The 16,611-nt window shown below is 38.9% G+C and overlaps 1 protein-coding gene across 11 annotated transcripts in view; it reads left to right on the top strand.

The window, feature by feature from the left end:
- Positions 1-16,611, top strand: part of TRIM67 (tripartite motif containing 67) — a 162,235-nt gene that overhangs the window by 40,958 nt on the left and 104,666 nt on the right. For 9 of the 11 annotated variants that reach the window (XM_053710840.1, XM_053710839.1, XM_053710837.1 and 6 more), the window contains one exon: positions 16,516-16,611. The exons of the other annotated variants lie outside the window; for them this stretch is intronic. In XM_053710840.1, the coding sequence (XP_053566815.1) occupies positions 16,516-16,611 (96 nt within the window). The remainder of the gene's footprint in view (positions 1-16,515) is intronic. 11 annotated transcript variants of the gene reach the window in all.

Here is a 16,611-nt window from a genome sequence, read left to right as displayed (position 1 = left end):
TTAAAGTTATTAACCCCTAAATCTAAGTCTAAGTCTAACACCCCCTAACTTAAATATAATTTAAATAAATGTAAAGAAAATTACTATCATTAACTACAATATTCCTATTTAAAACTAAATACCTGTTCCAATCAGCTAATAGAATGCGAGCTCAATCCTATTGGCGGATTGGATCAGCCAATAGGATTGAACTTCAATCCTATTGGCTGATTGCATCAGCCAATAGGATTTTTTCTACCTTAATTCCGATTGGCTGATAGAATTCTATCAGCCAATCGGAATCTAAGGGACGCCATCTTGGATGATGTCACTTAAAGGTACCCTCATTCGTCTTTAGTCGTCGGATGAAGAGGACTGCTCCGCGTCAGATGTCTTGAAGATGGACCCGCTCCGCGCCGGATGGATGAAGATAGAAGATGCCGTCTGGATGAAGACTTCTGCCCGTCTGGAGGACCACTTCGCCTGGCTTGGATGAAGACTTCTCCCAGCTTCGTTGAGGACTTCGGCCTGGCTTGGATGAAGACTTCTCCCGGTAAGTCGATATTCAGGGGGTTAGTGTTAGGTTTTTTAAAGGGTGTTTTGGGTGGGTTTTATTTTTAGGTTAGGGTTTGGGCTTGCAAAAGAGCTAACTGCCCTTTTAAGGACAATGACCATCCAAATGCCCTTTTAAGGGCAGTGGGGAGCTTAGGTTTTTTTAGATAGTATTTTATTTGGGGGGTTGGTTGTGTGGGTGGTGGGTTTTACTGTTGGGGGGTTGTTAGTATTTTTTATTACAGGTAAAAGAGCTGATTACTTTGGGGCAATGCCCCGCTAAAGGCCCTTTTAAGGGCTATGGATAGTTTAGTTTAGACTAGGTTTTTTTTTATTTTGGGGAGGCTTTTTTTTATTTTGATAGGGCTATTAGATTAGGTGTAATTAGTTTAAATATCTTGTAATTTGTTTATTATTTTCTGTAATTTAGTGTTTTGTTTTTTTTGTACTTTAGCTAATTTAATTTAATTAATTTAATTGTTGTTAATTTAGTTAAGTTATTTAATTATAGTGTAGTGTTAGGTGTTAGTGTAGCTTAGGTTAGGTTTTATTTTACAGGTAAATTTGTATTTATTTTAACTAGGTAGTTATTAAATAGTTTATAACTATTTAATAACTATTGTACCTAGTTAAAATAAATACAAACTTGCCTGTAAAATAAAAATAAACACTAAGCTAGATACAATGTAACTATTAGTTATATTGTAGCTAGCTTAGGGTTTATTTTATATGTAAGTATTTAGTTTTAAATAGGAATAATGTAGTTAATGATAGGAATTTTCTTTAGATTTATTCTAATTATATTTAAGTTAGGGGCTGTTAGGGTTAGGGTTAGACTTAGGTTTAGTGGTTAATACATTTAGTATAGTGGCTGCGACATTGGGGAAAGCAGATTAGGGGTTAATAAATGTAGGTAGGTGGCGTCGATGTTAGGAACTGCAGATTAGGGGTTAATAATATTTAGCTAATGTTTGCGAGGCGGGAGTGTGGCAGTTTAGGGGTTAATATGTTCATTATAGTGGCGGCGACGTTGGGGGCGGCAGATTAGGGGTTAATAAGTGTAGGTAGGTGGCGGCGGCAGATTAGGGGTTAATAAATATAATGTAGGTGTCGGCGATGTTGGGGGCAGCAGATTAGGGGTTAATACATATAATGTAGGTGGCGGCGGTGTCTGGAGCAGCAGATTAGGGGTTAATAAGTGTAATGTAGGTGTCAGCGATGTCGAGGGTGGCAGATTAGGGGTTAATAAGTGTAAGGTTAAGGCTGTTTACACTCGCGGTTCATGTTAGGGTGTTAGGTGTAAACATAAAATGTGTTTCCCCATAGGGATCAATGGGGCTGCGTTACTGAGTTTTACGCTGCTTTTTTGCAGGTGTTAGACTTTTTCTCAGCCGGCTCTCCCCATTGATTCCTATGGGGAAATCATGCACGAGCACGTACCACCAGCTCACCGCTGACTTAAGCAGCGCTGGTATTGAAGTGCGGTAATGAGCAAAATTTTGCTCAACGCTCACTTCTTGTCTTTTAACGCCGGGTTTGTAAAAACCCGTAATACCAGCGCTGCAGGGAAGTGAGCAGTGAGACAAAACAGAATTTATGTTTACCTGATAAATTACTTTCTCCAACGGTGTGTCCGGTCCACGGCGTCATCCTTACTTGTGGGATATTCTCTTCCCCAACAGGAAATGGCAAAGAGCCCAGCAAAGCTGGTCACATGATCCCTCCTAGGCTCCGCCTACCCCAGTCATTCGACCGACGTTAAGGAGGAATATTTGCATAGGAGAAACCATATGTTACCGTGGTGACTGTAGTTAAAGAAAATAAATTATCAGACCTGATTAAAAAAACCAGGGCGGGCCGTGGACCGGACACACCGTTGGAGAAAGTAATTTATCAGGTAAACATAAATTCTGTTTTCTCCAACATAGGTGTGTCCGGTCCACGGCGTCATCCTTACTTGTGGGAACCAATACCAAAGCTTTAGGACACGGATGAAGGGAGGGAGCAAATCAGGTCACCTAAATGGAAGGCACCACGGCTTGCAAAACCTTTCTCCCAAAAATAGCCTCAGAAGAAGCAAAAGTATCAAATTTGTAAAATTTAGAAAAAGTGTGCAGTGAAGACCAAGTCGCTGCCTTACATATCTGATCAACAGAAGCCTCGTTCTTGAAGGCCCATGTGGAAGCCACAGCCCTAGTGGAGTGAGCTGTGATTCTTTCAGGAGGCTGCCGTCCGGCAGTCTCATAAGCCAATCGGATAATGCTTTTAATCCAGAAGGAGAGAGAGGTAGAAGTTGCTTTTTGACCTCTCCGTTTACCAGAATAAACAACAAACAAAGACAAAGTTTGTCTGAAATCCTTAGTAGCTGCTAAGTAAAATTTGAGAGCACGAACTACATCCAAGTTGTGCAACAAACGTTCCTTCTTTGAAACTGGATTAGGACACAAAGAAGGCACAACTATCTCCTGGTTAATGTTTTTGTTAGAAACAACTTTTGGAAGAAAACCAGGTTTAGTACGCAAAACCACCTTATCTGCATGGAACACCAGATAAGGAGAAGAACACTGCAGAGCAGATAATTCTGAAACTCTTCTAGCAGAAGAAATTGCAACCAAAAACAAAACTTTCCAAGATAATAACTTAATATCAACGGAATGTAAGGGTTCAAACGGAACCCCCTGAAGAACTGAAAGAACTAGGTTGAGACTCCAAGGAGGAGTCAAAATTTTGTAAACAGGCTTGATTCTAACCAGAGCCTGAACAAAGGCTAGAACATCTGGCACAGCTGCCAGCTTTTTGTGAAGTAACACAGACAAGGCAGAAATCTGTCCCATCAAGGAACTTGCAGATAATCCTTTTTCCAATCCTTCTCGAAGGAAGGATAGACTCTTAGGAATCTTAACCTTGTCCCAAGGGAATCCTGCAGATTCACACCAACAGATATACCAAATTATGTGGTAATTTTTCTGGTTACAGGCTTTCAGGCCTGAACAAGAGTATTAATAACAGAATCTGAGAACCCTCGCTTTGATAAGATCAAGCGTTCAATCTCCAAGCAGTCAGCTGGAGTGGGTCGAACGGACCTAGAACAAGAAGGTCTCGTCTCAAAGGTAGCTTCCATGGTGGAGCCGATGACATATTCACCAGATCTGCATACCAAGTCCTGCGTGGCCACGCAGGAGCTATCAAAATCACCGACGCCCTCTCCTGATTGATCCTGGCTACCAGCCTGGGGATGAGAGGAAACGGCGGGAACACATAAGCTAGGTTGAAGGTCCAAGGTGCTACTAGTGCATCCACTAGAGCCGCCTTGGGATCCCTGGATCTGTACCCGTAGTAAGGAACTCTGAAGTTCTGACGAGAGGCCATCAGATCCATGTCTGGAATGCCCCACGGTTGAGTGACTTGGGCAAAGATTTCCGGATGGAGTTCCCACTCCCCCGGATGCAATGTCTGACGACTCAGAAAATCCGCTTCCCAATTTTCCACTCCTGGGATGTGGATAGCAGACAGGTGGCAGGAGTGAGACTCCGCCCATAGAATGATTTTGGTCACTTCTTCCATCGCTAGGGAACTCCTTGTTCCCCCCTGATGGTTGATGTATGAACTTGGCCCTCGCTAGCTGAGGCCAAGCTTTGAGAGCATTGAATATCGCTCTCAGTTCCAGAATATTTATCGGTAGAAGAGATTCTACCCGAGACCAAAGACCCTGAGCTTTCAGGGATCCCCAGACCGCGCCCCAGCCCATCAGACTGGCGTCGGTCGTGACAATGACCCACTCTGGTCTGCGGAAGGTCATCCCTTGTGACAGGTTGTCCAGGGACATTCACCAACGGAATGAGTCTCTGATCCTCTGATTTACTTGTATCTTCGGAGACAAGTCTGAATAGTCCCCATTCCACTGACTGAGCATGAACAGTTGTAATGGTCTTAGATGAATGCGCACAAAAGGAACTATGTCCATTGCCGCTACCATCAAACCTATCACTTCCATGCACTGCGCTATGGAAGGAAGAGGAACGGAATGAAGTATCCGACAAGAGTCTAGAAGTTTTGTTTTTCTGGCTTCTGTCAGAAAAATCCTCATTTCTAAGGAGTCTATTATAGTTCCCAAGAAGGGAACCCTCGTTGACGGAGATAGAGAACTCTTTTCCACGTTCACTTTCCATCCGTGAGATCTGAGAAAGGCCAGGACAATGTCCGTGTGAGCCTTTACTTGAGGAAGGGACGACGCTCGAATCAGAATGTCGTCCAAGTAAGGTACTACAGCAATGCCCCTTGGTCTTAGCACCGCCAGAAGGGACCCTAGTACCTATGAGAAAATCCTAGGAGCAGTGGCTAATCCGAAAGAAAACGCCACGAACTGGAAATGCTTGTCCAGGAATGCAAACCTTAGGAACCGATGATGTTCCTTGTGGATAGGAATATGTAGATACGCATCCTTGAAATCCACCTTGGTCATGAATTGACCTTCCTGGATGGAAGGAAGAAGTGTTCGAATGGTTTCCATCTTGAACGATGGAACCTTGAGAAACTTGTTCAAGATCTTGAGATCTAAGATTGGTCTGAACGTTCCCTCTTTTTTGGGAACTATGAACAGATTGGAGTAGAACCCCATCCCTTGTTCTCCTAATGGAACAGGATGAATCACTCCCATTTTTAGCAGGTCTTCTACCCAATGTAAGAATGCCTGTCTTCTTATGTGGTCTGAAGACAACTGAGACCTGTGGAACCTCCCCCTTGGAGGAAGCCCCTTGAACTCCAGAGAATAACCTTGGGAGACTATTTCTAGCGCCCAAGGTTCCAGAACATCTCTTGCCCCAGCCTGAGCGAAGAGAGAGAGTCTGCCCCCCACCAGATCCGGTCCCGGATCGGGGGCCCGCATTTCATGCTGTCTTGGTAGCAGTGGCAGGTTTCCTGGCCTGCTTTCCTTTGTTCCAGCCTTGCATAGGTCTCCAGGCTGGATTGGCTTGAGAAGTATTACCTTCCTGCTTAGAGGACGTAGCCCTTGGGGCTGATCCGTTTCTGCGAAAGGGACGAAACTTAGGTTTATTTTTGGTCTTGAAAAGACCTATCCTGAGGAAGGGCGTGGCCCTTGCCCCCAGTGATATCAGAGATAATCTCTTTCAAGTCAGGGCCAAAGAGTGTTTTCCCCTTGAAAGGAATGTCAAGCAATTCGTTCTTGGAAGACGCATCCGCTGCCCAAGATTTTAACCAAAGCGCTCTGCGCCACAATAGCAAACCCAGAATTTTTTCGCCGCTAACCTAGCCAATTGCAAGGTGGCGTCTAGGGTGAAAGAATTAGCCAATTTAAGAGCACGAATTCTGTCCATAATCTCCTCATAAGAAGAAGAATTACTAATAATCGCCTTTCCTAGCTCATCAAACTAGAAACACGCGGCTGCAGTGACAGGGACAATGCATGCAATTGGTTGTAGAAGGGAACCTTGCTGAACAAACATCTTTTAGCAGACCTTCTAATTTTTTATCCATAGGATCTTGGAAAGCACAACTATCTTCTATGGGTATAGTGGCGCGCTTGTGTAGAGTAGAAACCGCCCCCTCGACCTTGGGGACTGTCTGCCATCAGTCCTTTCTGGGGTCGACTATAGGAAAACAATTTTATAAATATGGGGGGAGGTACTAAAGGTATACCGGGCCTGTCCCATTCTTTACTAACAATGTACGCCACCCGCTTGGATATAGGAAAAGCTTCGGGGGGCCCCGGGGCCTCTAAGAACTTTTCCATTTTACATAGTGGTTCTGGAATGACCAGATAATCACAATCATCCAAATTGGATAACACCTCCTTAAGCAGAGCGCGGAGATGTTCCAACTTAAATTTAAAAGTAATCACATCAGGTTCAGCTTGTTGAGAAATGTTTCCTGAATCTGAAATTTCTCCCTCAGACAAAACCTCCCTGGCCCCCTCAGACTGGTGTAGGGGCCCTTCAGAAACCATATCATCAGCGTTCTCATGCTCTACAGAATTTTCTAAAACAGAGCAGTCGCGCTTTCGCTGATAAGTGGGCATATTGGCTAAAATGTTTTTGATAGAATTATCCATTACAGCCGTTAAATGTTGCATAGTAAGGAGTATTGGCGCACTAGATGTACTAGGGGCCTCCTGTATGGGCAAGACTGGTGTAGACGAAGGAGGGGATGATGCAGTACCATGCTTACTCCCCTCACTTGAGGAATCATCTTGGGCATCATTTTTACTAAATTTTTTTATGACATAAAATACATATAGTTAAATGAGAAGGAACCTTGGTTTCCCCACAGTCAGAACACAATCTATCTGGTAGTTCAGACATGTTAAACAGGCATAAACTTGATAACAAAGCACAAAAAACGTTTTAAAATAAAACCGTTACTGTCACTTTAAATTTTAAACTAAACACACTTTATTACTGCAATTGCGAAAAAGTATGAAGGAATTGTTCAAAATTCACCAAAATTTCACCACAGTGTCTTTAAGCCTTAAAAGTATTGCACACCAAATTTGGAAGCTTTAACCCTTAAAATAACGGAACCGGAGCCGTTTTTATATTTAACCCCTTTACAGTCCCTGGAATCTGCTTTGCTGAGACCCAACCAAGCCCAAAGGGGAATACGATACCAAATGATGCCTTCAGAAAGACTTTTCTATGTATCAGAGCTCCACACACATGCAGCTGCATGCCATGCTGTCCTCAAAAACAAGTGCGCCATACCGGCGCGAAAATGAGGCTCTGACTATGATTAGGGAAAGCCCCTAAAGAATAAGGTGTCAAAAACAGTGCCTGCCGATATAATCATATCAAAATACCCAGAATAAATGATTCCTCAAGGCTAAATATGTGTTAATAATGAATCGATTTAGCCCAGAAAAAGTCTACAGTCTTAATAAGCCCTTGTGAAGCCCTTATTTACTATCTTAATAAACATGGCTTACCGGATCCCATAGGGAAAATGACAGCTTCCAGCATTACATCGTCTTGTTAGAATGTGTCATACCTCAAGCAGTAAGAGACTGCACACTGTTCCCCCAACTGAAGTTAATTGCTCTCAACAGTCCTGTGTGGAACAGCCATGGATTTTAGTTACGGTGCTAAAATCATTTTCCTCATACAAACAGAAATCTTCATCTCTTTTCTGTTTCTGAGTAAATAGTACATACCAGCACTATTTTAAAATAACAAACTCTTGATTGAATAATAAAAACTACAGTTAAACACTAAAAAACTCTAAGCCATCTCCGTGGAGATGTTGCCTGTACAACGGCAAAGAGAATGACTGGGGTAGGCGGAGCCTAGGAGGGATCATGTGACCAGCTTTGCTGGGCTCTTTGCCATTTCCTGTTGGGGAAGAGAATATCCCACAAGTAAGGATGACGCCGTGGACCGGACACACCTATGTTGGAGAAAACTCCTTGTTAGCACCGCACAGCTCCTAATGCAAAACTCGTAATCTAGCCGTGTGTTAGCACAAATACATTAAAAGAGGTGAGAACTTTGGTGGCAGATCAATTTTTTGCAGAGGATACTAACTACACTTTTTACAATTGATAAATGAATAAGCAGTTATTAATGTATTCAGTTTTATAATATATTAAATTATTGGCGAAGGAAACATTTTGTCCTTTATCCTATTTAAACCATGAATTAATAAAGGCTTTGATTATTTGATTATTTATAAAAAAACAAACAAACATTTATTGGGAAAAAAAACACGGTGATAAAAAATTAACAAACAACCCCCCCCCCAAAAAAAACTGTAGCGACTATGGAATAGTACATTTTATTTCTATTTATTGCAGTAAATTGTAATAAAAATAAAAATATCACTCGAAGTTTAAATAGTTGGACTGCTAGAAAGAGGTGGTCAGCATACATTTCAGCGAATATCGGCCTCGCCAGTGGCGATGCAGATTTATCCCTCTAGACACACGGAGCTGGAAGTACTAAAATTTCAAATACTATCTGCTTCTCAGTGATAATGCAACTATGGAAGTATTTACATCATTCATTTTGGCTGTTGTAGAAAAATATAATAAAGATAGTGTTATAAGACTAGATAATAAACATTAAGAAGAGTGGTTTGTTTAAAAAAATAACAGAATACACAGCCTGTACTTTGAAGGGAGGTAAAAAATCTTATTATTTGTTTAAGAATAGAGACTAATCTATGTTGACATGTGGAATAGGTTTGCACATTATATCTTAATAGTCTTGTTGATAGTATTAAGCAAATAAAAAGTTTTCATGATTGTCCTATGACTTGCATCCAATCCAGTGGAAGGAATTTAACGACTTTTCTGTTTAGAAAATACACATTTTCAAACACTATGGGCTAGATTACAAGTGGTGCGCTATATAACGCTTTCCCTCAAACGTATTAAAGGGACAGTCAACACCAGAATTTGTGTTGTTTAAAAAGATAGCTAATCCCTTTATTACCCATTCCCCAGTTTTGCAAAACCAACACTGTTATATTAATACACTTTTTTTACTTCTGTGACTAACTTGTATCTAAGCATCTTCTGACCGCCCCTAATCACATGACTTTTAGTTGTTATCTATTGACTTGCATTTTAGCCAATTAATGCAGTGTCTGCCACTAGCCACGGGCGTGATCACAATGCTATCTATATGGCCTACATGAGCTTGCTCTCCCCTGCTGTGAAAAGTAAATAAAATAGAGGCGGCCTTCAAGGGCTTAGAAATTATCATATTAGCCTTCCTAGGTTTGCTTTCAACTAGAATACCAAGAGAACAAAGCAAAATTGTTGATAAAAGTAAATTGGAAAGTTTTTTAAAATTGCATGCCCTATTTGAAAAATGAAAGTTTTTTTTGGACTTGACTGTCCCTTTAATATACTTTTTTACTTCTATGATTACCTGTATCTAAGCCCCTGCAGATTGTCCCTTTTCTCAGTGCTTTTTACAATCATGCATTCTGCCAATTATTGCTGGTTCCCGGACAACTTAGGACAACTTAGTAATTTAACTACTTTTAACATTGAGTGGACTAGTAACATTTTCCCTCTGGGCCAGTAGCTTTTATCCCCTGACTAGTAAACCATAGTGATATTTTTCCACCCCTGTGTGTGTGTGTGTGTGTGTATATATATATATATATATATATATATCATAGCCCTTTCCATTCAAACTCCTTGCCATATACCATATATTTTGTAACACAACTTTTGTTATGTGATATGTATAAGAATAATTTTTATTAGATAGTGTGTGTATGCATGTATTTATGTTGCGCTTGGTGCAACTTTTTATTTAGCCCTAACTCTTTATGCAAGAACTTCAGTCTCGCTAACCCAATTTAGTTTGCGCTTGTGTGGTCACGTTTACTTTCAACTTTTACTTACCCAAATACAGTTAAGTATAGTACAACAAGCATCCATTACAGTCGTTAACTTTATATTTTTCATACTTGTCCAGAAAAAAAGAAATTTTACATTGAAAATCGCTAACCGTTTCCTCGCTTCCTCCGCCCCCTGCTATCTTCCTGGTTTCTAAATGTTAGACCTAATAGCGTCATTAGCCGTGCTAGTTCTCGATATCCTATTTTTTGGAGCATGCGCATTGATACGAACTACGCTATGATATTGTTGCTAATGACTGGATTTCCTGCAGCGGTTCAAATGCGCATGCGTCAATTGTGAACGCGGATCCGATAATGGATAAAATTTTAGGTTTGCCGCATGCGCATAGGAACATTTGGGCGTGAAACCAACACTTTGAGACGCCCATGGGGGACCAATTAGATCTTTAGAATAATCATCCATCATGAATACCCCCAAAAAAAATTAGAATGCGGGCGGAGAGTTGGCTAACCAGACGGACGGCTTTGCATGAGCAAAAATAAGTATAAAATTCAAATTTACAAAAATCATGGATGAAAGTGCTATTGATTTAATATGATTTATGTAAACATAGATTGCGGGCTTCTCAATTTTACTTTCACTTTATGTGGTTGTGTTATTGCAATATCGCGCCCACACTAATGATAGCGCTTCGCTTGTAATCTAGCCCTTAGTGATGTTAAATTTGTGTAATATATATATATATAATCATTTATCTGAGAAGAATGCATGCGTCTATTTTAGAGATAGTACATAGTAGAATAGGAAAGAAAATTATTGTGGTGCTTCAAGCACTGCTTCTAAACAGCCATAGGGGCGTGTTGCACAATGCAAGGTGTAAGGTTGTGGTGTGCAGACTTTCCAAATGAGAAGCTAAAATGTAATTTAGTTAGTTTGAGTTCTGTTAAAAAGGTAGCTAGAACACCCACCTTAAGTGGGAAATAACAGACACTCCCCCCTCCCCCTTCCTCTGCATATGAAAAGACTCTTTACATAAACATGAGCAAGCTGGAGTAGGTATACCTCGGTATTCTCCTAAAACTTTGGGGCTTGGTTAGGAGTCTGAAAATCAGAGCTATGATATTTAAAAATAAGCAAAACTATACATAAAAAAAGCAAAAAAACCTGTATGGGCTATATAAATGGATCATCTACAAAAGATTTATGCAAAGAAAAATCGAGTGTATAATGTACCTTTAAACTTGGTTTTGGTGGAGATATATTTCCATTTGGCTCAGTAATACTCAAGATTTGAAGTAGCTATGTCAAAACCTCTCCTGCTGAATGCATATCTGCATATATACCTTTAAATGGTTAGGAAAGTCAAAATTAAGCTTGCATGATTGAGATAGAGCATGTTATTTTAAGACACTTTTAAATTAACTTCTATTTCCAAATGTGCTTTGTTCTCTTGATATCCGTTGTTGAAAAAAGAATATGCAAATATCCTACACTAGTGGGAGCTAGTTGCTGATTGGTACCTGCACACATTTGTCTCTTGTGATTGGCTAACTAGATGTGTTCAGCTAGCTGCCAGTAGTGCAATGTTGTTTCTTCAGCAAAGGATAACAAGAGAATGAAGAAGATTTGATAATATAAGTAAATTGGAAAGTTGTTTAAAATTGTATGTTCTATCTGAATCATGATTTAAGATTTTGGGGTTTTCTGTCCCTTTAAAGTAAATCATGGCATCATCAAGTGTGTAACTATTGCTTTGTGACCAAAGATTAGGAATTTATTAGTGCACGCACAGGCATGTGAGTTATATCTGGGCTAGCTTTGTTGGGAAAATTCAAGTTATAATAACTAGCATAAAGTATTTTGTAGGATCCAAAATAATCTAAATCAGTCACTATTGTATGAAAAGAACAGAACATTGTCTTTAAAATGTTGTCCCAAACATAGCAGAATTCTAGTCATATATTCTTCCTTTGTATATGTATCCTGTATTATCTACATTGCTCACACATTTAAAGGGCATTCATTTATATTTTAACAAATACACTGTTTGTATTTTTAAAATATATACTTGCCAAATATATCCTTTCAAATATTTACCTTAAATGTTATTAATATAGGTCTGGCGACCGACCGTATGTACTATGAAAATATTTATATATTTGTTTTAATTTTATTATCAGACAGTTTAATCATTTTTATTTTAAGCATAGAGTAGTTTAGTAGATATTTTTGTTGGCTCCAACCACAATTGGGCATCCCTCTGATTCCTACCATTTCCCCTGCTTACACTTTAATTATCTCCTCACCATGCAAAAAACCTTTGTAGCACATTTAATTGCAATAATTTCATATCCATCATATCATTTGACCCCCCTCATTTAAAGGGACAGTCTACTCCAGAATTTTTATTGTTTAAAAATATAGATATCCCTTTATTACCCATTCCCCAGTTTTGCATAACCAACACAGTTATATTAATATACTTTTACCTTTGTGATTACCTTGTATCTAAGCCTCTGCAGACTGTCCCCTTATTTCAGTTCTTTTGACAGACTTGCATTTTAGCCAATCAGTGCTAACTCATAAATAACTCCACGGGAGTAAGCACAATGTTATCTATATGGCACGCATGAATTAGTGCTGTCTAGCTGCTAAAAAACTGTCAAAATGCTCTGAGATAAGAGGCGGCCTTCAAGGGTTTTAAAATTAGCATATAAGCCTACTTAGGTTTATCGTCAACAAGTTATACCAAGAGAACAAAGCAAATTTGATGATAAAAGTAAATTGGAAAGTTGTTTAAAATGGCATGTCCTATCGGAATCACGAAAGTTGAATTTTGACTAGACTGTCCCTGCATCCCTTTAAGTTGCAGACTTGATACTCTTGTTTTGCTTATGCACCCCATAATCTTACTTGGGTGCTTTGCCAACAATAATCTTTTTTGTGCTGCACTACAGTAATTATGTTCAATCACATCTCTGAATGGCCTTAATAACTCATTAAATACTGTGAATGCTGAATTGCTTTATAATCACAACCCTTGCATTAGTCTAACATAAACCACACATTTGTAATCACATGTTGATGGAACTATATATCTGTGCTAATACATTCACTTCATCATTCCAGAAGGCAAATGATGAACAAGGATTTAGTGCATGAATTCTAATGTAATTGATTAAATCTGACTCATTAACTTTCTACCTACTGAGTACAACACAATTTGGGATGAAAAATTAATGCAATGCCATATCATATTTGGAAATACAGTTTAATTAGTTTTGTCACTTGGACAGAATGAACATAGCAGATAAAAAGTATGCAACATTACTCAACTGGATCCAAGGATATCAGGGCTGCTGTTTGCTTGTGTATAACAACTCAACTGTATGATTATGTACTGGAACATTGCAAGGTAACATACTCTTAAAAGGACAGTAAACACCTTGGGGTTTTGATATTAAATGTTTAGTTATGTGTAATGAAACAACTTTGCAATATATTTTAAGGATTTATTTGCTACCTTTTCCTGTAATTTAGCTCTTGAAATAGAGCAATTTCTAAATCTCAGACCTTAAAATCAAGGCTATGGGGGTAAATTTATCATAGTGCGAGCGGACATGATACAATGTAGCGTCATGTCCGCTGCACATCAGTTTGTGAACTGCTGGTGCAATGCCGCCCCCTGCAGATTTGCATCCAATCGGCTGCTAGCAAGGGGTGTCAATCAACCCGATCATATTTAATTGGGTTGATTTCTGTCCGCAGCCTCAGAGCAGGCGGACAAGTTATGGAACAGCGGTCTTTAGACTGCTGCTTCATAACTTCTGTTTCCAGCGAGCCTGAAGGCTTGATAAATCGGCCCCTATAACTCTGTAACGTATCTGTCCATAATTGGTTTTAACGGATAACAACTGCAAAACAGAGTACTTTATACTAACTTTATGACAGTGCCTAGCCTTGTTGTCTGCAAACTAAAGCCCTGATTGGCTCCTCTAAATAAGGCAAATGGTGGGTGGAATTTGGCTATTTAAAAATTGCTGTAAAAAGATATTAATTTGTTTTAGCATTTTATTAGCTTTTCACAGAAAGACAGCGCTAGTTCATGTGTGCCATATAGATAACATTGTGCTCACTCCTGTGGAGTTTTGCGTGGAATGTGTCAGATTTGGCTTTTTTTTCTCCACTTTTTTTTTGTGTCATATTAATACAAACAAAAGAAATTAACATGAGAATGCCTAAATATTTGTAATTGTAGCAATTTTCTGGGCAAAGTGGTGCATTATCTGACAGAAATGCAGAGGTGCCAATATTTTTGGCCATGACTGTGTGTGTATATATATATATATGTATGTATATATATATATATATATATATATATATATATACAGGTAGCCCTCAGTTTACGCCTCTGTTAGGTTCCAGAAGGAATGGTTGTAAATCGAAACGGTTGTAAATTGAAACCCAGTTTATAATGTAAGTCAATGGGAAGTGAGGGAGATAGGTTCCAGGCCCCTCTCAAAATTGTCATAAGTAACATCTAATACATTATTTTTAAAGCTTTGAAATGAAGACTTTACATGCTAGACAGCATTATAAACCTAATAAAATAATCACACAACACAGACTTCACTTGCATTTTTCTGCAAACAGTTCTTTCTATGCATTCCAATCTGGACTGATTTATAGACAGGAAGATCTTGTTCCTTTGAAATCTGCTCGATAGCTCAGGTCTGGTTAAACCGATTAATTTCAGCTTGCTTGGCTTTGCTGCAACACAAGCGGACAGCTCTATCTACTGGCTATTTTAATAAATGCACTGCTTCTCAATGCTTTTCAATAGCAGTCACATGACTGGAAGATAAAGGTTGTTATTCTGAAACGGTGTAAATTGAACCGTTGTAAAACGAGGGCCACATATATATATATATATATATATATATATATATATATATATATATATATATACTGTGTAAATATATATACACATGCACATACACAGTTCCCTCACTAATATGGGCACCCTTGGTAAATAAAGTAAAGAAGGGTAATATGAATAAAGAAGGCTGTGAATAATTCTCTTTATGGTTTAACCTTTTGATCTTTTGTTCAAATAATACACAAAAATACTCTGCTCTCATGAATATCAAACAATTACAAACACAACACAGGTGTATCCAAAAAAAATCTTTGTTAAATATATGTGTGGCACAATTATTGGCACCCCTATGAATTCATATGATAAAAATATATTTGAAGTATATTGATATCTTACATTATTTAGTACATCTGGGTGACTATAAATATGAGGTAACATATAGGTAAAATTCCCTAGTCATTCATCACAATGGGTAAGACCAAGGAATATAGCTGTGATGTGTTGCAAAAAGATTGTTGAGCTTCACAAAATGGGAAGTGGCTACAATAAAATAGCAAAAGCAATAAAATCGCCCATTTCCACCATCAGGGCAATAATTAAGAAGTTCTAGTCAGCTGAAAATGTTATGAATCAACCTGGAAGAGGACCTATATCTATATTGTCTCAACACACTGTGAAGAGGATGGTTTGAGTGGCCAAAATCTCTCCAAGGATCACCACTGGATAATTGCAGAACTTTGTTGTGTCTTGGGGTCAGAAAGTCTCCAAAACTACAATCCGGCGTCACCTACATCACCACAAGTTGTTTGGAAAGGTTTCAAGAAAAAAGTCTCTACTCATCCAAAAAAAACCTCAAGCATCTTTAGTTTGCCATTTACTGGAACTTTAAATGGGATCGGGTTCTATGGTCAGATGAAACCAAAATAGAGCTTCTTGGCAACAAACACCAGAGGTGGGTTTGGCGCAAACAGAGAGAGTACCTCATGCCCACGGTTAAATATGGTGGTCGCTCTTCAATGTTTTGGGGCTGTTTTTCTGCCAGTGAACCTGGACATTTTGTTAGGATACATGGCATCATGGACTCTATCAAATATTAACAGATATTAAATGAAAGCCTGACTGCCAAAAAGCTTATAATGGTTTACTGACCACAAAATCAAGGTCCTGTGGCCATGCCAATGCCCTGTCTTGACCCCCATAGAAAACCTGTGGGATAAACTAAAGAAGACAGTCCACCACCGTCAACCTCAAAATTTGAAAGATCTTGAGAGAATCTGTGTGGAGGAATGGTCTCAGATTGCTTCCTGTGTATTCTCCAACCTCATCAGGCATTATAGGAGAAGACTCAGAGCTGTTTTCTTGGAAAAGGGAGGTAGCACAAAGTATTGACTAAAAGGGTGCCAATAATTGTGCCACACATATATCTAACAATTTGTTTTATATAAACCTGTGTTTATCCAAGACTGTAAATCATAATATACAATTAGTCTATCATATATTTTTTTTCTTAAATCAAAAATTATATATAATGCAAAATGGAAAAAGCTGTTATACACAACCCATACAAATATAAATGCTTACTGATGGCTAAAAGAACAAGCTAACACAGGTCTGAGAAAAATGTGGTTTATTCAGCAATAGAACATACATACTTTAAGTGCCCCCATAAAACTTTTAAAACATTTAGTAATGTCCACATTTAGAATCAACATTGAAAACTTTCCTTTTTTTAATTCATCTGCCTAATCTACCTTTCTATCAAATTTCGTTTTGTTTACAGGCGCAGTTATCACAAGCATTAAGTGGAGTTTCTGATAAAGCAAAAGAAGCCAAAGAATTTTTGGTTCAGTTAAAGAACATACTGCAACAAATACAG

Source organism: Bombina bombina, chromosome 4 (genome assembly GCF_027579735.1).
Source record: "Bombina bombina isolate aBomBom1 chromosome 4, aBomBom1.pri, whole genome shotgun sequence".
Taxonomy (NCBI): Eukaryota; Metazoa; Chordata; class Amphibia; order Anura; family Bombinatoridae; genus Bombina; species Bombina bombina.
Note: the sequence above shows the minus strand (reverse complement) of the source record. Positions and strands in the feature narration are given on the sequence as shown.